The sequence below is a fragment of the Mchenga conophoros genome, linkage group LG14, assembly GCF_057382185.1.
Source record: "Mchenga conophoros isolate Kocher_MC1m ecotype Shallow Benthic linkage group LG14, M_conophoros_male_GT1.1, whole genome shotgun sequence".
NCBI lineage: Eukaryota > Metazoa > Chordata > Actinopteri > Cichliformes > Cichlidae > Mchenga > Mchenga conophoros.
Window position 1 is genome coordinate 10,059,426 of NC_140539.1, and position 27,713 is coordinate 10,087,138.

At 42.0% G+C, this 27,713-nt stretch overlaps 1 protein-coding gene, 7 non-coding genes and 1 pseudogene across 8 annotated transcripts; all 9 read right to left on the bottom strand.

Moving 5' to 3' along the window:
* Positions 1 to 131: 131 nt before the first annotated feature.
* Positions 132 to 4,443, bottom strand: LOC146559298 (uncharacterized). The gene is made up of 2 exons (XM_085245227.1): positions 4,009 to 4,443; positions 132 to 953 (listed from the first exon to the last, which is right to left on the bottom strand). The coding sequence occupies exons 1-2, from the start codon at positions 4,441 to 4,443 to the stop codon at positions 273 to 275; spliced, it is 1,116 nt and encodes a 371-aa protein (XP_085101353.1). The 3' UTR covers positions 132 to 272.
* A 10,736-nt stretch (positions 4,444 to 15,179) lies between these two features.
* On the bottom strand, positions 15,180 to 15,295 carry LOC146559299 (U2 spliceosomal RNA; annotated as a pseudogene).
* A 1,099-nt stretch (positions 15,296 to 16,394) lies between these two features.
* LOC146559300 (U5 spliceosomal RNA) lies at positions 16,395 to 16,507 on the bottom strand. Its single transcript, XR_014888415.1, has one exon. It is a non-coding gene; the product is annotated as a U5 spliceosomal RNA (small nuclear RNA).
* Positions 16,508 to 18,401: 1,894 nt separating this feature from the next.
* Positions 18,402 to 18,592, bottom strand: LOC146559301 (U2 spliceosomal RNA). The gene has a single exon (XR_014888436.1). It is a non-coding gene; the product is annotated as a U2 spliceosomal RNA (small nuclear RNA).
* Positions 18,593 to 19,680: 1,088 nt separating this feature from the next.
* On the bottom strand, positions 19,681 to 19,793 carry LOC146559302 (U5 spliceosomal RNA). The gene has a single exon (XR_014888416.1). It is a non-coding gene; the product is annotated as a U5 spliceosomal RNA (small nuclear RNA).
* Positions 19,794 to 21,673: 1,880 nt separating this feature from the next.
* Positions 21,674 to 21,864, bottom strand: LOC146559303 (U2 spliceosomal RNA). Its single transcript, XR_014888437.1, has one exon. It is a non-coding gene; the product is annotated as a U2 spliceosomal RNA (small nuclear RNA).
* Positions 21,865 to 22,963: 1,099 nt separating this feature from the next.
* LOC146559304 (U5 spliceosomal RNA) lies at positions 22,964 to 23,076 on the bottom strand. The gene has a single exon (XR_014888417.1). It is a non-coding gene; the product is annotated as a U5 spliceosomal RNA (small nuclear RNA).
* Positions 23,077 to 24,958: 1,882 nt separating this feature from the next.
* LOC146559305 (U2 spliceosomal RNA) lies at positions 24,959 to 25,149 on the bottom strand. Its single transcript, XR_014888438.1, has one exon. It is a non-coding gene; the product is annotated as a U2 spliceosomal RNA (small nuclear RNA).
* A 1,099-nt stretch (positions 25,150 to 26,248) lies between these two features.
* On the bottom strand, positions 26,249 to 26,361 carry LOC146559306 (U5 spliceosomal RNA). Its single transcript, XR_014888418.1, has one exon. It is a non-coding gene; the product is annotated as a U5 spliceosomal RNA (small nuclear RNA).
* Positions 26,362 to 27,713: the final 1,352 nt, after the last annotated feature.

A 27,713-nucleotide genomic window follows, 5' to 3' on the forward strand; every position in this document is an offset into this window, starting at 1 on the left:
CTAGCCTAAGACCGAGAATCAAGTGGGAACTGATAAGAACAGATTTTTTTCTTTTGGAAAATTTTTTTATTGATACTCAGACATATAACAACATCATCATCATCTCATTTATTTTCATAAGCCCACCCCATTTAAAAGGATTACTTCTTTATTATCTCCCATCCCCTTTTAAAATACAACAGGAAGACAAATATTTAAACGTTTTTTCCTTTTTTTTTTTTTTTTTTTCATAGAGAATTTAAATTATTTAAAAAAAAAACCATCCCATCCCTTCACAGGCTTCCGGTGCTCAGAGGGGACTCTCCCCAACTTGCTCCTTCCACACCGACCTCTCCCGGAGAGCCAGGCTGTTGCTGCTTAGACCTTTCTATGTGCGAACCCGGCTCCTCCATCCGAATGGGCACAGAGGCGATTCTTCTTTGCGGCTGCTCTCTCAACTTAGTATTTCTGGCACAGATCTCTTTTACTGTTGCTGTTGCCATTCGGAGAGCAGCCACGGGGGGGATCTGCATGTGCTTGCTCACCAACAAGTTTCTGGAGGTCCAAATGGCGTCTTTTATAGCAGCAAGGGCGAGCCACTGCTTTTCAAAGCCTTTTCTTTGCGTTTTCACTCCTTGGCTCACCCCATAGAGGATTAGGTTTGCTGTCTGGACCTCCCTTGCTGGTAAGTACGGGAAATTTAAGGAGCCGGCCATGTCCCACAGGTCTATAGCAGCACTGCACTCCCAGAGTAGGTGCCTCACCGTCTCAGGCGCGCCACAACCCGGTCGGGGACACATTTCTGTTGTCGACATTCCTCTGGAGTGCATGACAGCCCTGACTGGGAGAATCTCATGAGCCACCATCCAGGACACATCCTGGAGCCTGTTAGAAAGGACGGGATGGTTTGTCAGACGCCACACTTCTATGGCCTCTCCAATAGGGAGGCCTCTGACTGGGACCACCTCTCCCCTCTCCTGCACAACTGAAATGAGAGAATGATGTTTTGTTAAAATGTCCAAACTCTGATCTTCCAATTTAAAGGAGGTTAAAAAGGATTTCAGCTCTACATAGGCTTCAGGAACATCAAAGGAGACGGGGACTCTAAGATCTACTGGCAGGATTTTCTTTTGTCTTAGGTAGCTACCTAACCAAAATCTAACCCATGCCTGTGTCAGAGGATTACTATTAGGACTCGTAGCCTGTCTCATATGGCTACTTGTATAGAGGCTTCCCATGAATAAATACAGATCTGGGACTCCTTTGCCACCATCTTCCTTTAATTTCTTCATTATCCCTCTTTTAAGTCTCTCCCATTTGGAGTCCCATAGAAAGTAAAAGATGGCTCGTTCTAGTTTTAACAATACGTCCTTTGGTGGCAAAAAGACTGCGCTGACTAAAAGAAGCAAGGGTAAAATCACTGCCTTAATTACTAAAACCTTCCCTCCAAGAGTCAGCTTTCTCAGTCTCCATAGGCCTAATCGTTGATTCACTTTTCCTATCATTCCCGGCCAATTTGCCTTTCCTCCACCATCCTTATCAAATCTAACCCCTAAAATTTTTTGGTCGGTTTGTGTCACATTTATTCCAAGTCCAGTCAATTCTATAGTCTCCCATGGCCCGTAGAATTGTACCTGAGTCTTGCCCCTGTTGAGTCTAGAGGCCGAAGCCCTTCCGAACCAGTCCGTAACTTCAAAAGTCCTTCTCATCGAGGATATGTCTGTACACAGGATGCTAATATCATCCATGTACAGTACACACTTTGCCACCTGCCCCCCACTCCCAGGTATGTTCATCCCGTTTATACTCTTATCTTTCCTCAAAATTTGTGCCAGGGGTTCAATACAAATAACATATAAAAGAGCGGACAGGGGACATCCCTGTCGTAAACCACAGTTCACCTGAACTGCATTCGTCAGGGTCCCATTCATGACAAATCTGCTCTTTATATCTGTGTACAACAACTTTACCCAGGATATAAGCCTTTCTGGGAAACCCATCTTCTGCAAAACTTTAAAAAGGTACCGGTGAGATATTCTATCGAAGGCTTTTTCAAAGTCTAAATTCAAAACAATCAGTCGCTTGTTTCTCTTTCGAGCAAAACAAATCGTGTCTCTAATCAACACCAGACTATCCGTGATCTTCCTGCCCTTTACAGTACATGCTTGGTCTTGGTGGATTATCTGGTCCAAAACCGGTCTTGTCCTTTCTGCTAGAAGCTTGCTGAATAATTTACAGTCACAGTTTAAAAGCGTAATCGGTCTCCAATTTTCCAAGAGATTTTTATCCTTCCCTTTATGAACGAGTGTGACTAAACCCATTCTAAAACTTTCAGGCAGCTTATCTAATTCACTAAAATCTGTAAAAATTGAAAGTAAATCAGTAGCTAAAATATCCCAAAATGTCAGATAAAACTCAATCGGCAGGCCATCTAAACCAGGGGATTTTCCAGTTTTAAAACTCTTAAGACACTGACCTAACTCGGCTGTAGTAAAAGGTTGACTTAACATATCACTAGACTCAACAATCTTATCAATATATTCCAGGGTTTTCTCAATGACTCTTTCCTCCACATTTTTCTCCCCATACAGGTTTTCATAATATTCTTCAATCACTTTTATTATACCTTCAGTACTCACTACTTTTTCTCCAGCTCTGTTTCTTAGCTGAGAGACAGAGCCAGGTTTGTTCATAATTTTTTTGAAAAAGTATCTCGTACATTTTTCTCCCTCCTCTCTCGCTCTCTCTCTACTCCTTAGTATGACTCCCATACTTTTATCATTTGCTATTTTCTGCATTTCTTTTTTAACCTCTCTAATTTCTTCGTAGAAGTGTAAACCCCACCTATTTAAGAGATGGTACCTCTGTAACCTTTTCTGTAGTCCTCTCATACACCTGTCTTTTGCGGCCTTCTTTCTCTTTCCTGCTTGTTTAAAAAAGGACCGAGTCCTACACTTCACCATTTCCCACCATGAGACACGTGTTGCATAGAAATCCTGGAGAGTCTGCCATTCAGTATACCTCTCCTTATACTGTCTGAGCAGATCCTGATCCTCCAGTAGGGAGCAGTTTAACCTCCACACTCCCCTCCCCATTGTTATATCTAGTTCAAGGGAAATTTTAACAGTTAACATCAGATGGTCAGAAAAAAAGACGGGCATCAAAGTGGCCTCTACTGGTGAAAAGTCTCTAACAAAGATATAATCAATTCTAGAGGCCCTGTCACCGTTTCCACTATACCAAGTAAAACCCTCCTCCATTGGATGAACCGTTGGAAAACAATCTATCAATTTAAAGTCTCTGACTAAACCTTGTAGTAAAAGTGACGTCTTATCAATCTACACATCTTGTGTGGCTCTTTTTCTAGCTTTCCTGTTTAAAATACAGTTAAAATCCCCTCCAAACACTAAAGGCGCTTTTCCCCAACAAGTGGGGTTGCAAAGCCTCTAAAAGATCATATCTTTCGTGTTTGTCATTTGGGCCATAAATGTTCAAGAGCTTAAATTCCTTTTCCATATAAATAAGGTTAACAACAAGTGCTCTTCCATCACTTACTACAGTACTTCCCTTCACCGACACCAGAGGGTTTTTCACCAATATGGCTACTCCATCATTTTTATTTTCATTTGATCCACTCCAGATGGACATTTGTGGCCACATATCCTGCCACTGACCATATGCTTTTAGGAAAGGTATAGCACATTCCTGTATTAAAATAACATCTGATGTTACACTATTCAAGAAGGATAGAACACTTTGGGCTCTTACTTTAGACCTAACACTCCTGACATTTATGGATGAGAAGGTCAGAGCCATGAAGATTAATACAGAACACAAGCTAGTCATTATGAAACTAAGGAAAGATTGTTCTCTTCAAAGGCTCAACCCAAACTTTGGGGGGGCATACCATCAATTTATTTCTTGTGAGTGTAACTCTTCCTTCACCTCTCCGGGTTCCGAAGGGGGGACCGCCACTCTATTCCCTTTTCGTACTCTAGGTGACGGCCTTTGTCGCAGAGCTGCATTTACCATCCGCTCCTTTGGCGTTGACTGCAGAACTATGTTAAGGAAGGAAACCTCATTTGGTGAGTCAGAGGGGAAGACCCTGGAGTCCTCCCCTGAGGAACTCCCTGAAGGTGTTTCATGCCTCCCTCTCTTTCCTGAAACAATTGTCCCAGAAGACAGTTCTGCTGCAGTCCTCTTTGCCACCTGTGAATCAGGAAGGCCAGGGGGGACAGGGGGGGGCTGCCCTTGAGCATTTTCACTTTCACCACTTACTCCTTTCTGAACTCCACTCTCCTCCTGCCCTCTCTCCCCCTCCTCTGAGGGTTCTGGTTGGGCAGGTCTTCCATGCTCCTCCCCTTTTCCCTCCTCCTCCTGTTCCTCCCCTCCGTCTTCAGGTGCTGGGAACTGATTTAAAATATCTGTCCCAGCTGCATCAATCAAGACATCCTCGTTTACCATTGCAATCAGGTTTCCCTCATTAATCTGGTTTCCTTTTTTAAGTTTATTTGCAAAGGACCGCGGACAGTCCCTAAAGAGGTGACCTTCCCCTCCACACAAGTTACACTTACGGTCATTTTTACAATCAGCATACGTATGCCCTTTCTCTTTACATTTCCCACAGACTATTTCCTCGCATGCCTCTATCAAATGCCCATGCTCCCCACACCTCCGGCAGAGCTTTGGTTGGCCCTGGTAATGGATATAGCCTCTATTATCTCCCAAAACTATCATGGACGGGATATGTTTTAAACCCCGGAACCCTTGGGGATCTTCCCATTGCTGTATTGGTACTTTCCATACACAATTCCATATTCCATCCACATCTCTCACCTTCCTCGGCTGACCCTTCACCGTACAATATCTCCCCAACCACACACAAATGTCTTGGGCATTCACCGTTTCATTAAACATTTTAACTATTACTGTTTTCATAGTATTGTCTGTCAGTTTCTCCACATTGAAAATTTCAAATTGTGGTCTCAAATTTTCGAATCTTCTCCAAAACTCTTCCAACAATTCGCTTGAGCTGAAACTTACATCAAAACCCCTGTTAAAAGGGAGGGTCAAAATGCAATTCAAGTCATTTGGTGAAAATCCCAACACCTGTTGAATCAATTTCCTGGAGAAATCCAGCCTGGACATCTTTGGCACTTCTCCAACATTTTCAAGCGCACACAGTGGTGCCTCCGCATACTGGCATACCCAGCCATTGCGGAGGCAGCAAAGGTTTAGAAAAAACACCTGCTACAAACACACAACAGAAGATTAAAAAGGAAACGTTTTCAATACAAACAAATAATTTCTATAAAAAAACCACGTACCTTTGCGCTGCAATAAATAACCAAGGTTTCACCGCCCAGACACCCAAAGAAGAGGGTCGCAGTCCTAGCCTAAGACCAAGAATCAAGTGCGAAATGATAAGAACAGATTTTTTTTTTTTTTTTTTTTCCTTTTTTATTTTTACTTACAACACCATCTTACATTTCCATTTGCTCAACATTCCATTGAATACTTTTCATATTTCACAAAAACATCTTTTACATCATTCATAATAATCCTTCCACCTGTCCTTAATCGTGTCTATTCCCCATCTTTGTAATTCATGCCGATATATCCCCTCAAATTCCCTCTCTATATCCTTTATTGTTCCCATCTCTTTCCATTCATACCCCCCCCTTATATACCCCTGTCTTGCCCTCCATATCTTAAGTTTTGTAATTGATAACAACATACAACGTATTTTATTTTCCTCCTTCTTTTTATCCTTAGGCCTAAGATAAGTTATTTCCTCATATGTCAAAGCCTCTAGTCCCTTATACCTCCTCTTCATTCCAGCCCATACCTTTTTTGCATATTTGCACCCCCATAGGACGTGTTCAATCGTTTCTTCCTCTGTGCAATTATCCCTCGGACATTCTTTTAACTTCCCCAAATTATGTGCATACATCGTAGTCCTTACAGGTAATTTCCTATGTAGGTGCATCCAATTAAAATCTTTCAAAACATTCTTATAACTCTTATCCTGTGCGTATTCCCAAACTTCCGAACTCACTATCCCCTGGTTGTAGTTAGCATTCCTCACCAGTTTTTTATACAGAAGTTTATGATTTTGTATTGTATCCACCTCCCTGCACTCTATATGTCTCTTTCCCCACTTAACCATCCTCTGAAAGTATTCTGGTCTTGTCTCTGCCTTCGGCCCCTGATTTTCCCACCCAATTAAAAACCGGTATGGAATAGCTAACCAGAACCATAACAATATCTGACATTTATGAATATATGGCTTCTTTAACAGCGTACACACATTTGCATAAAAAATCGTATCTAACTTTAACGGAATGTTCGGTACCCCTTTTCCCCCATCGGCAACCTCCTGATACATTTGTACTCTCTTTACGTACTCGTAACTTCCCCATATAAAGTTAAATATTCCCCTCATTATTTGTGCTCTAAATACTTGTGGCATCGGGAACACATAGCCTAGATACAATAATTTCGGCACCACCTCACTCTTTATCACTAACACCTTCCCAGTAATTGTAAGCTTCCTCATTTTCCATAGTCGTAATTTCCTTTCCACCTCTGCCATCTTCCCCTTCCAGTTCCAAATAGCATCGCCCTCCTTATTCCCAAAAGAAATTCCTAGAATGTCCATAGGACCTTCACACAAAGTATAATCACAAATATTTTCCCTTCTACCTTCCCACGTCCCCAAGTACTTATATTTTGTCTTTTCCTTATTTATTTTTGATCCTGTAACTTCCTCATATATTTTTAATATTTCCACAACTTCTCTTAAACTGTCGTCGTCCGCTAAATATAGTATAGTATCATCCGCATATTGAGATATTTTCAAACATTCCCCCCCCGGCATCATTATCCCCCTCACTCTTTTATTCTCCCGAATCGCACAAGCCAATGGTTCAACATATAATACATAGAGTACCACCGATAACGGGCACCCTTGTCTCAACCCCCTCGCTTGATGAACTTTTTCCGTGAGGAACCCGTTCAATTTGATTTTTGAATATATCTCTTTATAAAGGATCCTCACCCACCTTATAAATTGTTTTCCCAAGCCCATCTTAGTCATTACCTCCCACAAAATTTCGTAATCTAGCCTATCAAATGCCTTTTGTTGGTCTAAACTTACACAGATTGCCGCCATTTTTCTATCCTTTACATATGCAAGTATGTCTCTATGTAATTGTATATTCCATGAAATTTGTCTCCCCTTCACCCCACACGTTTGATCACTTCCCACTATATCCGACATTACCCCTACCAATCTATTTGCAATTATCTTACTTAAAATCTTATAATCTACACATAACATAGTGAGCGGTCTATAATTATCAAGTAAATGAGGATTCCCTTTCTTAAATAATAACGAAATCACACCCGTCCTCATACTCTCCGCCATCTCTTCCCCCTCTAATATTTCTTTAAAGACCTCCAACAAATGTAACCCTATCACTCCCCAAAATACCTCATAAAATTCTTTCGTTAATCCATCTATTCCTGGTACCCTATTTACCTTCATTCCCTTTACCACCTTATATGCCTCTTCCATCGTTATTTCCCTTTCCAGAAACTCCCTATCTTCCTCTACTAATCTCCTCTTTAATGACCCCAAAAGAACATCTCTTTTTTCTGTCCCTACTTTTTCTTTTCTAAATAAATCCTCGTAGTATTCTTTTACTACCCCCAACATGCTTTCCCTCCCTATAATCTCCTTCCCATCCTTTTCCAATTTCTCTATAACCCCCCTTTTATCCCTACTTTTCATCTTTTTAAAAAAATATGCGGAACACCTTTCATCTTCCTCATACTCTTTCTGTTTTAATTTATATGTTTCTGCTCTTGCCTTCCTCTCTAATAACTCTTCTTGCCTCACCTTTAAGTCTTCAATTTTCAAATCTACATTTTTTTCCTTCCCCTCCTTTTGTATAACATAAATATGTTCTATCTCTTTTTGTAACATATTAAATTCTTCTTTTCTACGTTTAGATCTATCTGTACAATATTCTATCGTAAATTTTTTTATCTTGCATTTTACATCCTCCCACCAATCCCCTTTTTTTCCATAAAGTTCTTTTACTTTCACCCATAAAGGGAAGATCTCTAAAAATTTATCCCTATAATCTTTTTCCTTTAACACCTCATTATTTAATTTCCAATATCCCTTCCCGTATTCCATCCCTTCTATCTCCAAATCCACCTCTACCGCCTGGTGATCCGTGAGTAGAACCGGAATCGTTTTTCCCCCTTTAATTTTACACTTTTTATCTATCAAAATATAGTCCAACCTACTCTGTACCCCCCTTGTATTCCTCCATGTATACCCTACTTTTTTCCCCAGAAGTCTGCCCATAACATCCGTTAACCCGTATTGTCTTATAAATGTCTTTAATGGGAGAGAAAATTTTTCTTTTTCTAAAGATACATTAAAATCCCCTCCCACTATAATATTTTTCCTTGTAATAAAACAAGTGTCCATCGACAAAAGGAGTTCTCTTCTTTGTTTTGGATCCACATGTGCATACACATTTATTATCCGGCTTTGGACCCCGTTTTTTTCTACATCTACCACCATCACTCTTCCCTGTATCACCGTATAACTTTCTTTTATTTTTATACTTTTATTTCCACACAACACTCCCACCCCTGTCCCATATACTCCTCCTATACTCCATGCCGATTCACCCCCCCTCCACTGCTCCGAAAAACAACATCCTTCTCGTCCTTCAAATGTACCTCCTGTAATAAACATACATCAAAATTATAAAACAACAGAAATTCATATACCATTTGTCTTTTTCTGGCATTTTTTAACCCCCTTACATTTAACGTAATTATTCGGAACCTCACCATTTTGTAGTAAAAAAAGGGGTATCTATACACCTAAGCAGAGGGCACTTAATAATTTTATAACAAAGAAACAAAAGAAAAAACAGATACCATCTCCTAGTTGTCTTTTTGATCTTCATATCCCCTAAAAAAAAGGAAAACTTTACAAAATTAGAGCCGAAAAAGAAAAAAAAAAGAAAAACCTCTGTCGTCCATTTTCCCCTCCCTTATTAGTCCATGTTGACTTGCGCCAACAAATTTTTTATAAATGAATCTTCCGACTTTTCTTCACTTTCTACTTCTTCTTCTTCAACGTCTCCATCACTCGTTAAATCACTCATTGGTGTGTGCATACATTCAGTCTGCGTCCCTCTCAACACATACGCTCCCATCTCCCCTCCCTCTTCCATCCGCTCTCCTTTACCTTCTTTCAAATTAGTCTCTCCTGGAGGGACTCCCGAGCTCACTTTCCTACGCCTTTTGGCCGACTTTCTTCGTGGCTTAGCTGCCACTTCCCATATTTGTCCTTCTTCGCACTGCTTCTCCCCATTTTTCTCCCCCATCTTATCGCCTTCTTTTCCTTGTTCGGCCCCATCCTCTCCCCCCCCCCCCTTCTTCCTCATTAGTCTGATTCCTTTCTGCTGGTGGCGCCTCTTGTGCGCTTTCCCCAATATTTGTTCCTATATCCGTTTCTTCATACCGCTCTACCTCGGTCCCTGCTTTAGCTGCTTCCGAATATGATCTGGGCCTAGTGCAATCTCTTGCCATATGTGTATCTGAGCCACATAAGTGACACCTTCTAGGCTCTTTGCAGTCTCTTGTGATATGGCCATTTTTCCCGCAGCTCCTACACCTCACCTGCTCACAATTGTCTGCATTATGTCCCGTACTGCCGCATTTTCTGCATGCTTGTGGCTGTCCTGCATACACCAAAAAACCTCTGTCTGCTCCGATGGAAAACACTGCAGGCGGGTGGCAGTATCCATCTTCCGTTGTCATATCCATTTTAAGTTTTACCCGAAACTGTCTTTTTCCAGTCCATAGGCCTAGCCCGTCTTTTATTTTTCGTACCCCTGGGAGCACTGTAACGTACCGCCCCAGGAAGTACTTAATGGTCTCTTCTGTAACCCAGGGATTATACATGTGCACCGTTAAAATCCTATAATCGTTCCTGTATAACGGGGTTACCATATATTTTTTTAGTTCTTCATTTTCTTCTGTACCACATCTCTTTCTCACCTCCTCCGCGTACTCTCCCGTGCAAAAAGTCACGTCATAGTGCTTACTTGCCGTGCTTTGCTGGAGGCAGTAGATTTCCTCTGGTTGTACCTTCAATGCATCATAAAGAATCCTTCGTCCGAAATTAATTCTATCATGGAAATCCTTTTCTTTATCCATTAGTTCGAATCTCAAGGTATTCCTCTCCGAAAAATTGGCCGACGTCGCCGCCATCCTACATTGCTTCTCGCCTTGTAACTGATAAGAACAGATTTTTTTTTTTTCCTTTTTTATTTTTACTTACAACACCATCTTACATTTCCATTTGCTCAACATTCCATTGAATGCTTTTCATATTTCACAAAAGCATCTTTTACATCATTCATAATAATCCTTCCACCTGTCCTTAATCGTGTCTATTCCCCATCTTTGTAATTCATGCCGATATATCCCCTCAAATTCCCTCTCTATATCCTTTATTGTTCCCATCTCTTTCCATTCATACCCCCCCCTTATATACCCCTGTCTTGCCCTCCATATCTTAAGTTTTGTAATTGATAACAACATACAACGTATTTTATTTTCCTCCTTCTTTTTATCCTTAGGCCTAAGATAAGTTATTTCCTCATATGTCAAAGCCTCTAGTCCCTTATACCTCCTCTTCATTCCAGCCCATACCTTTTTTGCATATTTGCACCCCCATAGGACGTGTTCAATCGTTTCTTCCTCTGTGCAATTATCCCTCGGACATTCTTTTAACTTCCCCAACTTATGTGCATACATCGTAGTCCTTACAGGTAATTTCCTATGTAGGTGCATCCAATTAAAGTCTTTCAAAACATTCTTATAACTCTTATCCTGTGCGTATTCCCAAACTTCCGAACTCACTATCCCCTGGTTGTAGTTAGCATTCCTCACCAGTTTTTTATACAGAAGTTTATGATTTTGTATTGTATCCACCTCCCTGCACTCTATATGTCTCTTTCCCCACTTAACCATCCTCTGAAAGTATTCTGGTCTTGTCTCTGCCTTCGGCCCCTGATTTTCCCACCCAATTAAAAACCGGTATGGAATAGCTAACCAGAACCATAACAATATCTGACATTTATGAATATATGGCTTCTTTAACAGCGTACACACATTTGCATAAAAAATCGTATCTAACTTTAACGGAATGTTCGGTACCCCTTTTCCCCCATCGGCAACCTCCTGATACATTTGTACTCTCTTTACGTACTCGTAACCTCCCCATATAAAGTTAAATATTCCCCTCATTATTTGTGCTCTAAATACTTGTGGCATCGGGAACACATAGCCTAGATACAATAATTTCGGCACCACCTCACTCTTTATCACTAACACCTTCCCAGTAATTGTAAGCTTCCTCATTTTCCATAGTCGTAATTTCCTTTCCACCTCTGCCATCTTCCCCTTCCAGTTCCAAATAGCATCGCCCTCCTTATTCCCAAAAGAAATTCCTAGAATGTCCATAGGACCTTCACACAAAGTATAATCACAAATATTTTCCCTTCTACCTTCCCACGTCCCCAAGTACTTATATTTTGTCTTTTCCTTATTTATTTTTGATCCTGTAACTTCTTCATATATTTTTAATATTTCCACAACTTCTCTTAAACTGTCGTCGTCCGCTAAATATAGTATAGTATCATCCGCATATTGAGATATTTTCAAACATTCCCCCCCCGGCATCATTATCCCCCTCACTCTTTTATTCTCCCGAATCGCACAAGCCAATGGTTCAACATATAATACATAGAGTACCACCGATAACGGGCACCCTTGTCTCAACCCCCTCGCTTGATGAACTTTTTCCGTGAGGAACCCGTTCAATTTGATTTTTGAATATATCTCTTTATAAAGGATCCTCACCCACCTTATAAATTGTTTTCCCAAGCCCATCTTAGTCATTACCTCCCACAAAATTTCGTAATCTAGCCTATCAAATGCCTTTTGTTGGTCTAAACTTACACAGATTGCCGCCATTTTTCTATCCTTTACATATGCAAGTATGTCTCTATGTAATTGTATATTCCATGAAATTTGTCTCCCCTTCACCCCACACGTTTGATCACTTCCCACTATATCCGACATTACCCCTACCAATCTATTTGCAATTATCTTACTTAAAATCTTATAATCTACACATAACATAGTGAGCGGTCTATAATTATCAAGTAAATGAGGATTCCCTTTCTTAAATAATAACGAAATCACACCCGTCCTCATACTCTCCGCCATCTCTTCCCCCTCTAATATTTCTTTAAAGACCTCCAACAAATGTAACCCTATCACTCCCCAAAATACCTCATAAAATTCTTTCGTTAATCCATCTATTCCTGGTACCCTATTTACCTTCATTCCCTTTACCACCTTATATGCCTCTTCCATCGTTATTTCCCTTTCCAGAAACTCCCTATCTTCCTCTACTAATCTCCTCTTTAATGACCCCAAAAGAACATCTCTTTTTTCTGTCCCTACTTTTTCTTTTCTAAATAAATCCTCGTAATATTCTTTTACTACCCCCAACATGCTTTCCCTCCCTATAATCTCCTTCCCATCCTTTTCCAATTTCTCTATAACCCCCCTTTTATCCCTACTTTTCATCTTTTTAAAAAAATATGCGGAACACCTTTCATCTTCCTCATACTCTTTCTGTTTTAATTTATATGTTTCTGCTCTTGCCTTCCTCTCTAATAACTCTTCTTGCCTCACCTTTAAGTCTTCAATTTTCAAATCTACATTTTTTTCCTTCCCCTCCTTTTGTATAACATAAATATGTTCTATCTCTTTTTGTAACATATTAAATTCTTCTTTTCTACGTTTAGATCTATCTGTACAATATTCTATCGTAAATTTTTTTATCTTGCATTTTACATCCTCCCACCAATCCCCTTTTTTTCCATAAAGTTCTTTTACTTTCACCCATAAAGGGAAGATCTCTAAAAATTTATCCCTATAATCTTTTTCCTTTAACACCTCATTATTTAATTTCCAATATCCCTTCCCGTATTCCATCCCTTCTATCTCCAAATCCACCTCTACCGCCTGGTGATCCGTGAGTAGAACCGGAATCGTTTTTCCCCCTTTAATTTTACACTTTTTATCTATCAAAATATAGTCCAACCTACTCTGTACCCCCCTTGTATTCCTCCATGTATACCCTACTTTTTTCCCCAGAAGTCTGCCCATAACATCCGTTAACCCGTATTGTCTTATAAATGTCTTTAATGGGAGAGAAAATTTTTCTTTTTCTAAAGATACATTAAAATCCCCTCCCACTATAATATTTTTCCTTGTAATAAAACAAGTATCCATCGACAAAAGGAGTTCTCTTCTTTGTTTTGGATCCACATGTGCATACACATTTATTATCCGGCTTTGGACCCCGTTTTTTTCTACATCTACCACCATCACTCTTCCCTGTATCACCGTATAACTTTCTTTTATTTTTATACTTTTATTTCCACACAACACTCCCACCCCTGTCCCATATACTCCTCCTATACTCCATGCCGATTCACCCCCCCTCCACTGCTCCGAAAAAATAACAACATCCTTCTCGTCCTTCAAATGTACCTCCTGTAATAAACATACATCAAAATTATAAAACGACAGAAATTCATATACCATTTGTCTTTTTCTGGCATTTTTTAACCCCCTTACATTTAACGTAATTATTCGGAACCTCACCATTTTGTAGTAAAAAAAGGGGTATCTATACACCTAAGCAGAGGGCACTTAATAATTTTATAACAAAGAAACAAAGGAAAAAACAGATACCATCTCCTAGTTGTCTTTTTGATCTTCATATCCCCTGAAAAAAAGGAAAACTTTACAAAATTAGAGCCGAAAAAGAAAAAAAAGAAAAACCTCTGTCGTCCATTTTCCCCTCCCTTATTAGTCCATGTTGACTTGCGCCAGCAAATTTTTTATAAATGAATCTTCCGATTTTTCTTCACTTTCTACTTCTTCTTCTTCAACGTCTCCATCACTCGTTAAATCACTCATTGGTGTGTGCATACATTCAGTCTGCGTCCCTCTCAACACATACGCTCCCATCTCCCCTCCCTCTTCCATCCGCTCTCCTTTACCTTCTTTCAAATTAGTCTCTCCTGGAGGGACTCCCGAGCTCACTTTCCTACGCCTTTTGGCCGACTTTCTTCGTGGCTTAGCTGCCACTTCCCATATTTGTCCTTCTTCGCACTGCTTCTCCCCATTTTTCTCCCCCATCTTATCGCCTTCTTCTTTTCCTTGTTCGGCCCCATCCTCTCCCACCCCCCCTTCTTCCTCATTAGTCTGATTCCTTTCTGCTGGTGGCGCCTCTTGTGCGCTTTCCCCAATATTTGTTCCTATATCCGTTTCTTCATACCGCTCTACCTCGGTCCCTGCTTTAGCTGCTTCCGAATATGATCTAGGCCTAGTGCAATCTCTTGCCATATGTGTATCTGAGCCACATAGGTGACACCTTCTAGGCTCTTTGCAGTCTCTTGTGATATGGCCATTTTTCCCGCAGCTCCTACACCTCACCTGCTCACAATTGTCTGCATTATGTCCCGTACTGCCGCATTTTCTGCAAGCTTGTGGCTGTCCTGCATACACCAAAAAACCTCTGTCTGCTCCGATGGAAAACACTGCAGGCGGGTGGCAGTATCCATCTTCCGTTGTCATATCCATTTTAAGTTTTACCCGAAACTGTCTTTTTCCAGTCCATAGGCCTAGCCCGTCCTTTATTTTTCGTACCCCTGGGAGCACTGTAACGTACCGCCCCAGGAAGTACTTAATGGTCTCTTCTGTAACCCAGGGATTATACATGTGCACCGTTAAAATCCTATAATCGTTCCTGTATAACGGGGTTACCATATATTTTTTTAGTTCTTCATTTTCTTCTGTACCACATCTCTTTCTCACCTCCTCCGCGTACTCTCCCGTGCAAAAAGTCACGTCATAGTGCTTACTTGCCGTGCTTTGCTGGAGGCAGTAGATTTCCTCTGGTTGTACCTTCAATGCATCATACAGAATCCTTCGTCCGAAATTAATTCTGTCATGGAAATCCTTTTCTTTATCCATTAGTTCGAATCTCAAGGTATTCCTCGTTCCATACGACCATGTATTCCTCTCCGAAAAATTGGCCGACGTCGCCGCCATCCTACATTGCTTCTCGCCTTGTAACTGATAAGAACAGATACTACACTTGATCTTAGCCAAAAGGCCGAGAAGCGATGGCCTCCCGCAGGTTCCTGGCTGAGCCGCCTTCTCGGGACACTTCTCGCTTGTGACGGTGCGCTCTTTCACTTGGCTCACAGGGAGGGAGCCGCTTCAAATCTCCGCCCACCTACAGTACTTCAGAGGCCTGCGGAGCTTCCTGGAACTGTGCGTGTAGCTGAGATATAATATACTGAGTGTGAACATTCTCAAAACTGTATTGTATATAGTTTATTTATTTTTTATTGTGTAAATTTAATTTATGTAAAACTAAGGTTCCACGTGTCACTGTTGAAGTGGGGCATTAATCAGTGTGACGCCACTTGTAAACATGTTGCGTGTGTGGGGTTTCCCAGCCAGAGCTGCATGGACTCCACACTGGTGAGGCACACTTTCTGTAGCTCCTCTCCCTGTACTAAATTATACATTTAAATTTGGTGTATTTTTCTTTGCTAACTATTAGTTCTCATGGCTAAAAGCTCCCAAAGTGTTTTTGATTGCTTTGAACGAGAAAAATAGTAATTGGAACTGCGTTTTATCTGTTACACCATCCGTTTATGTGGTCCTTACTTGTGCTAAACAGGGATGAGGAGAGGCCTGCTGTTGCTGTGTGACACTGATTTTGCTGCTGCACTTTGTCTTCTAGGTATGTGTAAATGTATAGGTTATGTTTTATGTGTATAATGAGTTCATCACCTGAGGCTGCACACTGCATAGTATTTTCAGCCATGTTGAGAAAAGTTAAAGTTGTTTGAATATGTATTGTGTAATTGATCCATCTTAGTGGGGATTTAAATATTACAAGTTATTATTAGTGGCTTCATATTTGTCTCTGTTTTACCCCACTATAACATTTGACTTTAAAGTGGCTGTTGGGAGAATCGTTGTTTTGATAGATTGTATTTTCTTTTATATATTGTAAGCAGAGCTGCATGGACTCCACACTGGGATGAGGAGAGGCCTGCTGTTGCTGTGTGACACTGATTTTGCTGCTGCACTTTGTCTTTTAGAAATAAATCCAGTTTCCAGCCAGTCTGTCGTCACAACGCAGTCAACCATTTGAAATCTGCTACACGCGCTTTCTTCTATTTCTTCTTTTGAACAACGAGGAGAGGGGCCAGCCAGACGGCAGACCCTGCCAAAAATAGGTGCAACTCCTTAGCCTCACTCTCCACGGAAGTCTTTAGTAAAAGGCGAAAGACTTGTACGTTTTGAAGAGAAGCCAGAGTGTGTGTTTCTTTGGCCTCGCAGGAAGCCGCAGTGACTCCTCGTCCCGGCTTCCGGCGTCACGGTAGGCCCTGTTTGCTTGGCTGAAGGGGCAGATCTCAGGCCCCGCCTGCTCTGCTCCAGAGTTCCACTTTGACAGGAAAGGGGTGACTGGAGAGGAGCACATATGTTACTGTAATACATCACATCCAATTTCAAAGGGATGTATTGGACATCCCTCCCACCTTTTGATATTGTCTGATACATAGTTGTTCTTTTACATATTCATACCCCCCCCCCCCCCCCCCCCCCCCATATTAATTTAAAAATTCCCCGTGTTAGCACCTTCCTATGAGTCTGTGGCATTGGAAAGACATATGCCAAATGGAGTAGGGCAGGTAAGATGTCAGCTTTTACGGCCAAAACTTTGCCAGTTATAGTGAGCTTTCTTTTTGACCACATCCCCAATTTCTTTAAGATCTTCGCTATCTTCAAATCCCAGTTGTAATTTGCTGGATTTCCAAAATCAATGCCCAGGACCTGCATGGACCCTTCACACAAAGAAAGCCCGCAAAGCGTCTGTCTCCTACCTGCCCATCGTCCCAAAAATGTATATTTTGATTTCTCCTCATTGACCTTTGACCCCGCAGCGCTCTCAAAGGTCTGTATTGTTCGTATCATCTCCCTCACACTTCCATCATCTTCCAAGTAAAGAACTGTGTCGTCAGCGTACTGGGAGATCTTCAACACCTCCCCCCTGGCAAGGGCACTCCTCTAATTTTCTCGTTTCCTCTTATTGCACATGCTAAAGGTTCTACATATATAACATAGAGTAGGGCGGACAGGGGGCAACCCTGCCGTAGCCCTCTCGTTTGTTGTACTTCCTCTGTTAAGTGTCCATTTATCTTTATCTTGCAGATTATGTCAGTATACATCATACTTATCCAATTCAAAAATTTACCTCCTATATCAAAATTTCTCATCACCCTCCATAAGAAATCATGATTGACCCTATCAAAAGCTTTTTCCTGATCAAGTGTTACGCATATTGTTGTCAAGTTCCTCTCTTCGATGTATGTAAGCACATCTCTATGTAATTGTAAGTTCCAACCAATCTGCCTGCCCTTTACCCCGCATGTCTGGTCTGCATTAATAATAGCAGGCAAGACTCGGGCCAGGCGTCTTGCTAGAGTTCGACTCAAAATTTTGTAGTCCACGCAGACCATTGAAAGAGGCCTATAATTTGAAAGCACAGCAGGTGAGCCTTTCTTATGTAGAAAACTTATCACACCCGTCCTCATACTCTTTGGCATTCTACCCGTTTCACACATTTCTTCAAATACCTCCAACAAGTGGTCTCCGATGAGATCCCAAAAGGTGATGTAAAACTCCTTTGTGAGTCCATCTATCCCAGGTACCTTGTTATTCTTCATTGTCTTTATCGCCTCGTATAGTTCGTGGTTTGTTATGCTCCTTTCCAAAAGCTTCCTTGCGTCCTCTGGTAACCTCTCTTTCAGAAAACCTGAAACCATTTCTTGAGCCCCTCTATCTACTTCTTCCACACCAAACAATGAACTGTAGTACTCCTCTACCATCTTCAAAATATTATCCCGTCCAGTAACCGATTTCCCTTCCCTTTTTCCTCTTTCTTTTTCATTTGAGCAAAAAAATAGGCCGAGCACTTCTCCTGTTGCATATACTCCTCCTGCATAAATTTAAACATTCTTGTTTTTGCCCTCTCCTGAAACAAAACCTCCTGTTCCTTTAATAATATATTCAGTTCCTCGCTATCTTCCCAGTTTTTTTCCTTATTTCTCTGAGCTTCTATCCCTGCACTTTCGCCGCTTGCGGCTGCTTTCTGGCTCTTGGTTTGGCCGACCTTACTTTGTTTGGCTTTCTTGCTTTTGCACAAAGTCAGCAAAGGGGGCACCGTTCCCGGAGGCGCTGCAATACCGGGTCGATGCGTGGAGCGAACGGAGCGAGCCCCTTATTCGGCTCCCTGTTCTAAAAATGCATTTAATACGTTGCCCCCAAATCGGGGGCGTATCAGATATTAAACTGATAAGAACAGATACTACACTTGATCTTAGCCAAAAGGCCGAGAAGCGATGGCCTCCCGCAGGTTCCTGGCTGAGCCGCCTTCTCGGGACACTTCTCGCTTGTGACGGTGCGCTCTTTCACTTGGCTCACAGGGAGGGAGCCGCTTCAAATCTCCGCCCACCTACAGTACTTCAGAGGCCTGCGGAGCTTCCTGGAACTGTGCGTGTAGCTGAGATATAATATACTGAGTGTGAACATTCTCAAAACTGTATTGTATATAGTTTATTTATTTTTTATTGTGTAAATTTAATTTATGTAAAACTAAGGTTCCACGTGTCACTGTTGAAGTGGGGCATTAATCAGTGTGACGCCACTTGTAAACATGTTGCGTGTGTGGGGTTTCCCAGCCAGAGCTGCATGGACTCCACACTGGTGAGGCACACTTTCTGTAGCTCCTCTCCCTGTACTAAATTATACATTTAAATTTGGTGTATTTTTCTTTGCTAACTATTAGTTCTCATGGCTAAAAGCTCCCAAAGTGTTTTTGATTGCTTTGAACGAGAAAAATAGTAATTGGAACTGCGTTTTATCTGTTACACCATCCGTTTATGTGGTCCTTACTTGTGCTAAACAGGGATGAGGAGAGGCCTGCTGTTGCTGTGTGACACTGATTTTGCTGCTGCACTTTGTCTTCTAGGTATGTGTAAATGTATAGGTTATGTTTTATGTGTATAATGAGTTCATCACCTGAGGCTGCACACTGCATAGTATTTTCAGCCATGTTGAGAAAAGTTAAAGTTGTTTGAATATGTATTGTGTAATTGATCCATCTTAGTGGGGATTTAAATATTACAAGTTATTATTAGTGGCTTCATATTTGTCTCTGTTTTACCCCACTATAACCTTTGACTTTAAAGTGGCTGTTGGGAGAATCGTTGTTTTGATAGATTGTATTTTCTTTTATATATTGTAAGCAGAGCTGCATGGACTCCACACTGGGATGAGGAGAGGCCTGCTGTTGCTGTGTGACACTGATTTTGCTGCTGCACTTTGTCTTTTAGAAATAAATCCAGTCTGTCGTCACAACGCAGTCAACCATTTGAAATCTGCTACACGCGCTTTCTTCTATTTCTTCTTTTGAACAACGAGGAGAGGGGCCAGCCAGACGGCAGACCCTGCCAAAAATAGGTGCAACTCCTTAGCCTCACTCTCCACGGAAGTCTTTAGTAAAAGGCGAAAGACTTGTACGTTTTGAAGAGAAGCCAGAGTGTGTGTTTCTTTGGCCTCGCAGGAAGCCGCAGTGACTCCTCGTCCCGGCTTCCGGCGTCACGGTAGGCCCTGTTTGCTTGGCTGAAGGGGCAGATCTCAGGCCCCGCCTGCTCTGCTCCAGAGTTCCACTTTGACAGGAAAGGGGTGACTGGAGAGGAGCACATATGTTACTGTAATACATCACATCCAATTTCAAAGGGATGTATTGGACATCCCTCCCACCTTTTGATATTGTCTGATACATAGTTGTTCTTTTACATATTCATACCCCCCCCCCATATTAATTTAAAAATTCCCCGTGTTAGCACCTTCCTATGAGTCTGTGGCATTGGAAAGACATATGCCAAATGGAGTAGGGCAGGTAAGATGTCAGCTTTTACGGCCAAAACTTTGCCAGTTATAGTGAGCTTTCTTTTTGACCACATCCCCAATTTCTTTAAGATCTTCGCTATCTTCAAATCCCAGTTGTAATTTGCTGGATTTCCAAAATCAATGCCCAGGACCTGCATGGACCCTTCACACAAAGAAAGCCCGCAAAGCGTCTGTCTCCTACCTGCCCATCGTCCCAAAAATGTATATTTTGATTTCTCCTCATTGACCTTTGACCCCGCAGCGCTCTCAAAGGTCTGTATTGTTCGTATCATCTCCCTCACACTTCCATCATCTTCCAAGTAAAGAACTGTGTCGTCAGCGTACTGGGAGATCTTCAACACCTCCCCCCTGGCAAGGGCACTCTTCTAATTTTCTCGTTTCCTCTTATTGCACATGCTAAAGGTTCTACATATATAACATAGAGTAGGGCGGACAGGGGGCAACCCTGCCGTAGCCCTCTCGTTTGTTGTACTTCCTCTGTTAAGTGTCCATTTATCTTTATCTTGCAGATTATGTCAGTATACATCATACTTATCCAATTCAAAAATTTACCTCCTATATCAAAATTTCTCATCACCCTCCATAAGAAATCATGATTGACCCTATCAAAAGCTTTTTCCTGATCAAGTGTTACGCATATTGTTGTCAAGTTCCTCTCTTCGATGTATGTAAGCACATCTCTATGTAATTGTAAGTTCCAACCAATCTGCCTGCCCTTTACCCCGCATGTCTGGTCTGCATTAATAATAGCAGGCAAGACTCGGGCCAGGCGTCTTGCTAGAGTTCGACTCAAAATTTTGTAGTCCACGCAGACCATTGAAAGAGGCCTATAATTTGAAAGCACAGCAGGTGAGCCTTTCTTATGTAGAAAACTTATCACACCCGTCCTCATACTCTTTGGCATTCTACCCGTTTCACACATTTCTTCAAATACCTCCAACAAGTGGTCTCCGATGAGATCCCAAAAGGTGATGTAAAACTCCTTTGTGAGTCCATCTATCCCAGGTACCTTGTTATTCTTCATTGTCTTTATCGCCTCGTATAGTTCGTGGTTTGTTATGCTCCTTTCCAAAAGCTTCCTTGCGTCCTCTGGTAACCTCTCTTTCAGAAAACCTAAAACCATTTCTTGAGCCCCTCTATCTACTTCTTCCACACCAAACAATGAACTGTAGTACTCCTCTACCATCTTCAAAATATTATCCCGTCCAGTAACCGATTTCCCTTCCCTTTTTCCTCTTTCTTTTTCATTTGAGCAAAAAAATAGGCCGAGCACTTCTCCTGTTGCATATACTCCTCCTGCATAAATTTAAACATTCTTGTTTTTGCCCTCTCCTGAAACAAAACCTCCTGTTCCTTTAATAATATATTCAGTTCCTCGCTATCTTCCCAGTTTTTTTCCTTATTTCTCTGAGCTTCTATCCCTGCACTTTCGCCGCTTGCGGCTGCTTTCTGGCTCTTGGTTTGGCCGACCTTACTTTGTTTGGCTTTCTTGCTTTTGCACAAAGTCAGCAAAGGGGGCACCGTTCCCGGAGGCGCTGCAATACCGGGTCGATGCGTGGAGCGAACGGAGCGAGCCCCTTATTCGGCTCCCTGTTCTAAAAATGCATTTAATACGTTGCCCCCAAATCGGGGGCGTATCAGATATTAAACTGATAAGAACAGATACTACACTTGATCTTAGCCAAAAGGCCGAGAAGCGATGGCCTCCCGCAGGTTCCTGGCTGAGCCGCCTTCTCGGGACACTTCTCGCTTGTGACGGTGCGCTCTTTCACTTGGCTCACAGGGAGGGAGCCGCTTCAAATCTCCGCCCACCTACAGTACTTCAGAGGCCTGCGGAGCTTCCTGGAACTGTGCGTGTAGCTGAGATATAATATACTGAGTGTGAACATTCTCAAAACTGTATTGTATATAGTTTATTTATTTTTTATTGTGTAAATTTAATTTATGTAAAACTAAGGTTCCACGTGTCACTGTTGAAGTGGGGCATTAATCAGTGTGACGCCACTTGTAAACATGTTGCGTGTGTGGGGTTTCCCAGCCAGAGCTGCATGGACTCCACACTGGTGAGGCACACTTTCTGTAGCTCCTCTCCCTGTACTAAATTATACATTTAAATTTGGTGTATTTTTCTTTGCTAACTATTAGTTCTCATGGCTAAAAGCTCCCAAAGTGTTTTTGATTGCTTTGAACGAGAAAAATAGTAATTGGAACTGCGTTTTATCTGTTACACCATCCGTTTATGTGGTCCTTACTTGTGCTAAACAGGGATGAGGAGAGGCCTGCTGTTGCTGTGTGACACTGATTTTGCTGCTGCACTTTGTCTTCTAGGTATGTGTAAATGTATAGGTTATGTTTTATGTGTATAATGAGTTCATCACCTGAGGCTGCACACTGCATAGTATTTTCAGCCATGTTGAGAAAAGTTAAAGTTGTTTGAATATGTATTGTGTAATTGATCCATCTTAGTGGGGATTTAAATATTACAAGTTATTATTAGTGGCTTCATATTTGTCTCTGTTTTACCCCACTATAACATTTGACTTTAAAGTGGCTGTTGGGAGAATCGTTGTTTTGATAGATTGTATTTTCTTTTATATATTGTAAGCAGAGCTGCATGGACTCCACACTGGGATGAGGAGAGGCCTGCTGTTGCTGTGTGACACTGATTTTGCTGCTGCACTTTGTCTTTTAGAAATAAATCCAGTTTCCAGCCAGTCTGTCGTCACAACGCAGTCAACCATTTGAAATCTGCTACACGCGCTTTCTTCTATTTCTTCTTTTGAACAACGAGGAGAGGGGCCAGCCAGACGGCAGACCCTGCCAAAAATAGGTGCAACTCCTTAGCCTCACTCTCCACGGAAGTCTTTAGTAAAAGGCGAAAGACTTGTACGTTTTGAAGAGAAGCCAGAGTGTGTGTTTCTTTGGCCTCGCAGGAAGCCGCAGTGACTCCTCGTCCCGGCTTCCGGCGTCACGGTAGGCCCTGTTTGCTTGGCTGAAGGGGCAGATCTCAGGCCCCGCCTGCTCTGCTCCAGAGTTCCACTTTGACAGGAAAGGGGTGACTGGAGAGGAGCACATATGTTACTGTAATACATCACATCCAATTTCAAAGGGATGTATTGGACATCCCTCCCACCTTTTGATATTGTCTGATACATAGTTGTTCTTTTACATATTCATACCCCCCCCCCCCATATTAATTTAAAAATTCCCCGTGTTAGCACCTTCCTATGAGTCTGTGGCATTGGAAAGACATATGCCAAATGGAGTAGGGCAGGTAAGATGTCAGCTTTTACGGCCAAAACTTTGCCAGTTATAGTGAGCTTTCTTTTTGACCACATCCCCAATTTCTTTAAGATCTTCGCTATCTTCAAATCCCAGTTGTAATTTGCTGGATTTCCAAAATCAATGCCCAGGACCTGCATGGACCCTTCACACAAAGAAAGCCCGCAAAGCGTCTGTCTCCTACCTGCCCATCGTCCCAAAAATGTATATTTTGATTTCTCCTCATTGACCTTTGACCCCGCAGCGCTCTCAAAGGTCTGTATTGTTCGTATCATCTCCCTCACACTTCCATCATCTTCCAAGTAAAGAACTGTGTCGTCAGCGTACTGGGAGATCTTCAACACCTCCCCCCTGGCAAGGGCACTCCTCTAATTTTCTCGTTTCCTCTTATTGCACATGCTAAAGGTTCTACATATATAACATAGAGTAGGGCGGACAGGGGGCAACCCTGCCGTAGCCCTCTCGTTTGTTGTACTTCCTCTGTTAAGTGTCCATTTATCTTTATCTTGCAGATTATGTCAGTATACATCATACTTATCCAATTCAAAAATTTACCTCCTATATCAAAATTTCTCATCACCCTCCATAAGAAATCATGATTGACCCTATCAAAAGCTTTTTCCTGATCAAGTGTTACGCATATTGTTGTCAAGTTCCTCTCTTCGATGTATGTAAGCACATCTCTATGTAATTGTAAGTTCCAACCAATCTGCCTGCCCTTTACCCCGCATGTCTGGTCTGCATTAATAATAGCAGGCAAGACTCGGGCCAGGCGTCTTGCTAGAGTTCGACTCAAAATTTTGTAGTCCACGCAGACCATTGAAAGAGGCCTATAATTTGAAAGCACAGCAGGTGAGCCTTTCTTATGTAGAAAACTTATCACACCCGTCCTCATACTCTTTGGCATTCTACCCGTTTCACACATTTCTTCAAATACCTCCAACAAGTGGTCTCCGATGAGATCCCAAAAGGTGATGTAAAACTCCTTTGTGAGTCCATCTATCCCAGGTACCTTGTTATTCTTCATTGTCTTTATCGCCTCGTATAGTTCGTGGTTTGTTATGCTCCTTTCCAAAAGCTTCCTTGCGTCCTCTGGTAACCTCTCTTTCAGAAAACCTAAAACCATTTCTTGAGCCCCTCTATCTACTTCTTCCACACCAAACAATGAACTGTAGTACTCCTCTACCATCTTCAAAATATTATCCCGTCCAGTAACCGATTTCCCTTCCCTTTTTCCTCTTTCTTTTTCATTTGAGCAAAAAAATAGGCCGAGCACTTCTCCTGTTGCATATACTCCTCCTGCATAAATTTAAACATTCTTGTTTTTGCCCTCTCCTGAAACAAAACCTCCTGTTCCTTTAATAATATATTCAGTTCCTCGCTATCTTCCCAGTTTTTTTCCTTATTTCTCTGAGCTTCTATCCCTGCACTTTCGCCGCTTGCGGCTGCTTTCTGGCTCTTGGTTTGGCCGACCTTACTTTGTTTGGCTTTCTTGCTTTTGCACAAAGTCAGCAAAGGGGGCACCGTTCCCGGAGGCGCTGCAATACCGGGTCGATGCGTGGAGCGAACGGAGCGAGCCCCTTATTCGGCTCCCTGTTCTAAAAATGCATTTAATACGTTGCCCCCAAATCGGGGGCGTATCAGATATTAAACTGATAAGAACAGATACTACACTTGATCTTAGCCAAAAGGCCGAGAAGCGATGGCCTCCCGCAGGTTCCTGGCTGAGCCGCCTTCTCGGGACACTTCTCGCTTGTGACGGTGCGCTCTTTCACTTGGCTCACAGGGAGGGAGCCGCTTCAAATCTCCGCCCACCTACAGTACTTCAGAGGCCTGCGGAGCTTCCTGGAACTGTGCGTGTAGCTGAGATATAATATACTGAGTGTGAACATTCTCAAAACTGTATTGTATATAGTTTATTTATTTTTTATTGTGTAAATTTAATTTATGTAAAACTAAGGTTCCACGTGTCACTGTTGAAGTGGGGCATTAATCAGTGTGACGCCACTTGTAAACATGTTGCGTGTGTGGGGTTTCCCAGCCAGAGCTGCATGGACTCCACACTGGTGAGGCACACTTTCTGTAGCTCCTCTCCCTGTACTAAATTATACATTTAAATTTGGTGTATTTTTCTTTGCTAACTATTAGTTCTCATGGCTAAAAGCTCCCAAAGTGTTTTTGATTGCTTTGAACGAGAAAAATAGTAATTGGAACTGCGTTTTATCTGTTACACCATCCGTTTATGTGGTCCTTACTTGTGCTAAACAGGGATGAGGAGAGGCCTGCTGTTGCTGTGTGACACTGATTTTGCTGCTGCACTTTGTCTTCTAGGTATGTGTAAATGTATAGGTTATGTTTTATGTGTATAATGAGTTCATCACCTGAGGCTGCACACTGCATAGTATTTTCAGCCATGTTGAGAAAAGTTAAAGTTGTTTGAATATGTATTGTGTAATTGATCCATCTTAGTGGGGATTTAAATATTACAAGTTATTATTAGTGGCTTCATATTTGTCTCTGTTTTACCCCACTATAACATTTGACTTTAAAGTGGCTGTTGGGAGAATCGTTGTTTTGATAGATTGTATTTTCTTTTATATATTGTAAGCAGAGCTGCATGGACTCCACACTGGGATGAGGAGAGGCCTGCTGTTGCTGTGTGACACTGATTTTGCTGCTGCACTTTGTCTTTTAGAAATAAATCCAGTTTCCAGCCAGTCTGTCGTCACAACGCAGTCAACCATTTGAAATCTGCTACACGCGCTTTCTTCTATTTCTTCTTTTGAACAACGAGGAGAGGGGCCAGCCAGACGGCAGACCCTGCCAAAAATAGGTGCAACTCCTTAGCCTCACTCTCCACGGAAGTCTTTAGTAAAAGGCGAAAGACTTGTACGTTTTGAAGAGAAGCCAGAGTGTGTGTTTCTTTGGCCTCGCAGGAAGCCGCAGTGACTCCTCGTCCCGGCTTCCGGCGTCACGGTAGGCCCTGTTTGCTTGGCTGAAGGGGCAGATCTCAGGCCCCGCCTGCTCTGCTCCAGAGTTCCACTTTGACAGGAAAGGGGTGACTGGAGAGGAGCACATATGTTACTGTAATACATCACATCCAATTTCAAAGGGATGTATTGGACATCCCTCCCACCTTTTGATATTGTCTGATACATAGTTGTTCTTTTACATATTCATACCCCCCCCCATATTAATTTAAAAATTCCCCGTGTTAGCACCTTCCTATGAGTCTGTGGCATTGGAAAGACATATGCCAAATGGAGTAGGGCAGGTAAGATGTCAGCTTTTACGGCCAAAACTTTGCCAGTTATAGTGAGCTTTCTTTTTGACCACATCCCCAATTTCTTTAAGATCTTCGCTATCTTCAAATCCCAGTTGTAATTTGCTGGATTTCCAAAATCAATGCCCAGGACCTGCATGGACCCTTCACACAAAGAAAGCCCGCAAAGCGTCTGTCTCCTACCTGCCCATCGTCCCAAAAATGTATATTTTGATTTCTCCTCATTGACCTTTGACCCCGCAGCGCTCTCAAAGGTCTGTATTGTTCGTATCATCTCCCTCACACTTCCATCATCTTCCAAGTAAAGAACTGTGTCGTCAGCGTACTGGGAGATCTTCAACACCTCCCCCCTGGCAAGGGCACTCCTCTAATTTTCTCGTTTCCTCTTATTGCACATGCTAAAGGTTCTACATATATAACATAGAGTAGGGCGGACAGGGGGCAACCCTGCCGTAGCCCTCTCGTTTGTTGTACTTCCTCTGTTAAGTGTCCATTTATCTTTATCTTGCAGATTATGTCAGTATACATCATACTTATCCAATTCAAAAATTTACCTCCTATATCAAAATTTCTCATCACCCTCCATAAGAAATCATGATTGACCCTATCAAAAGCTTTTTCCTGATCAAGTGTTACGCATATTGTTGTCAAGTTCCTCTCTTCGATGTATGTAAGCACATCTCTATGTAATTGTAAGTTCCAACCAATCTGCCTGCCCTTTACCCCGCATGTCTGGTCTGCATTAATAATAGCAGGCAAGACTCGGGCCAGGCGTCTTGCTAGAGTTCGACTCAAAATTTTGTAGTCCACGCAGACCATTGAAAGAGGCCTATAATTTGAAAGCACAGCAGGTGAGCCTTTCTTATGTAGAAAACTTATCACACCCGTCCTCATACTCTTTGGCATTCTACCCGTTTCACACATTTCTTCAAATACCTCCAACAAGTGGTCTCCGATGAGATCCCAAAAGGTGATGTAAAACTCC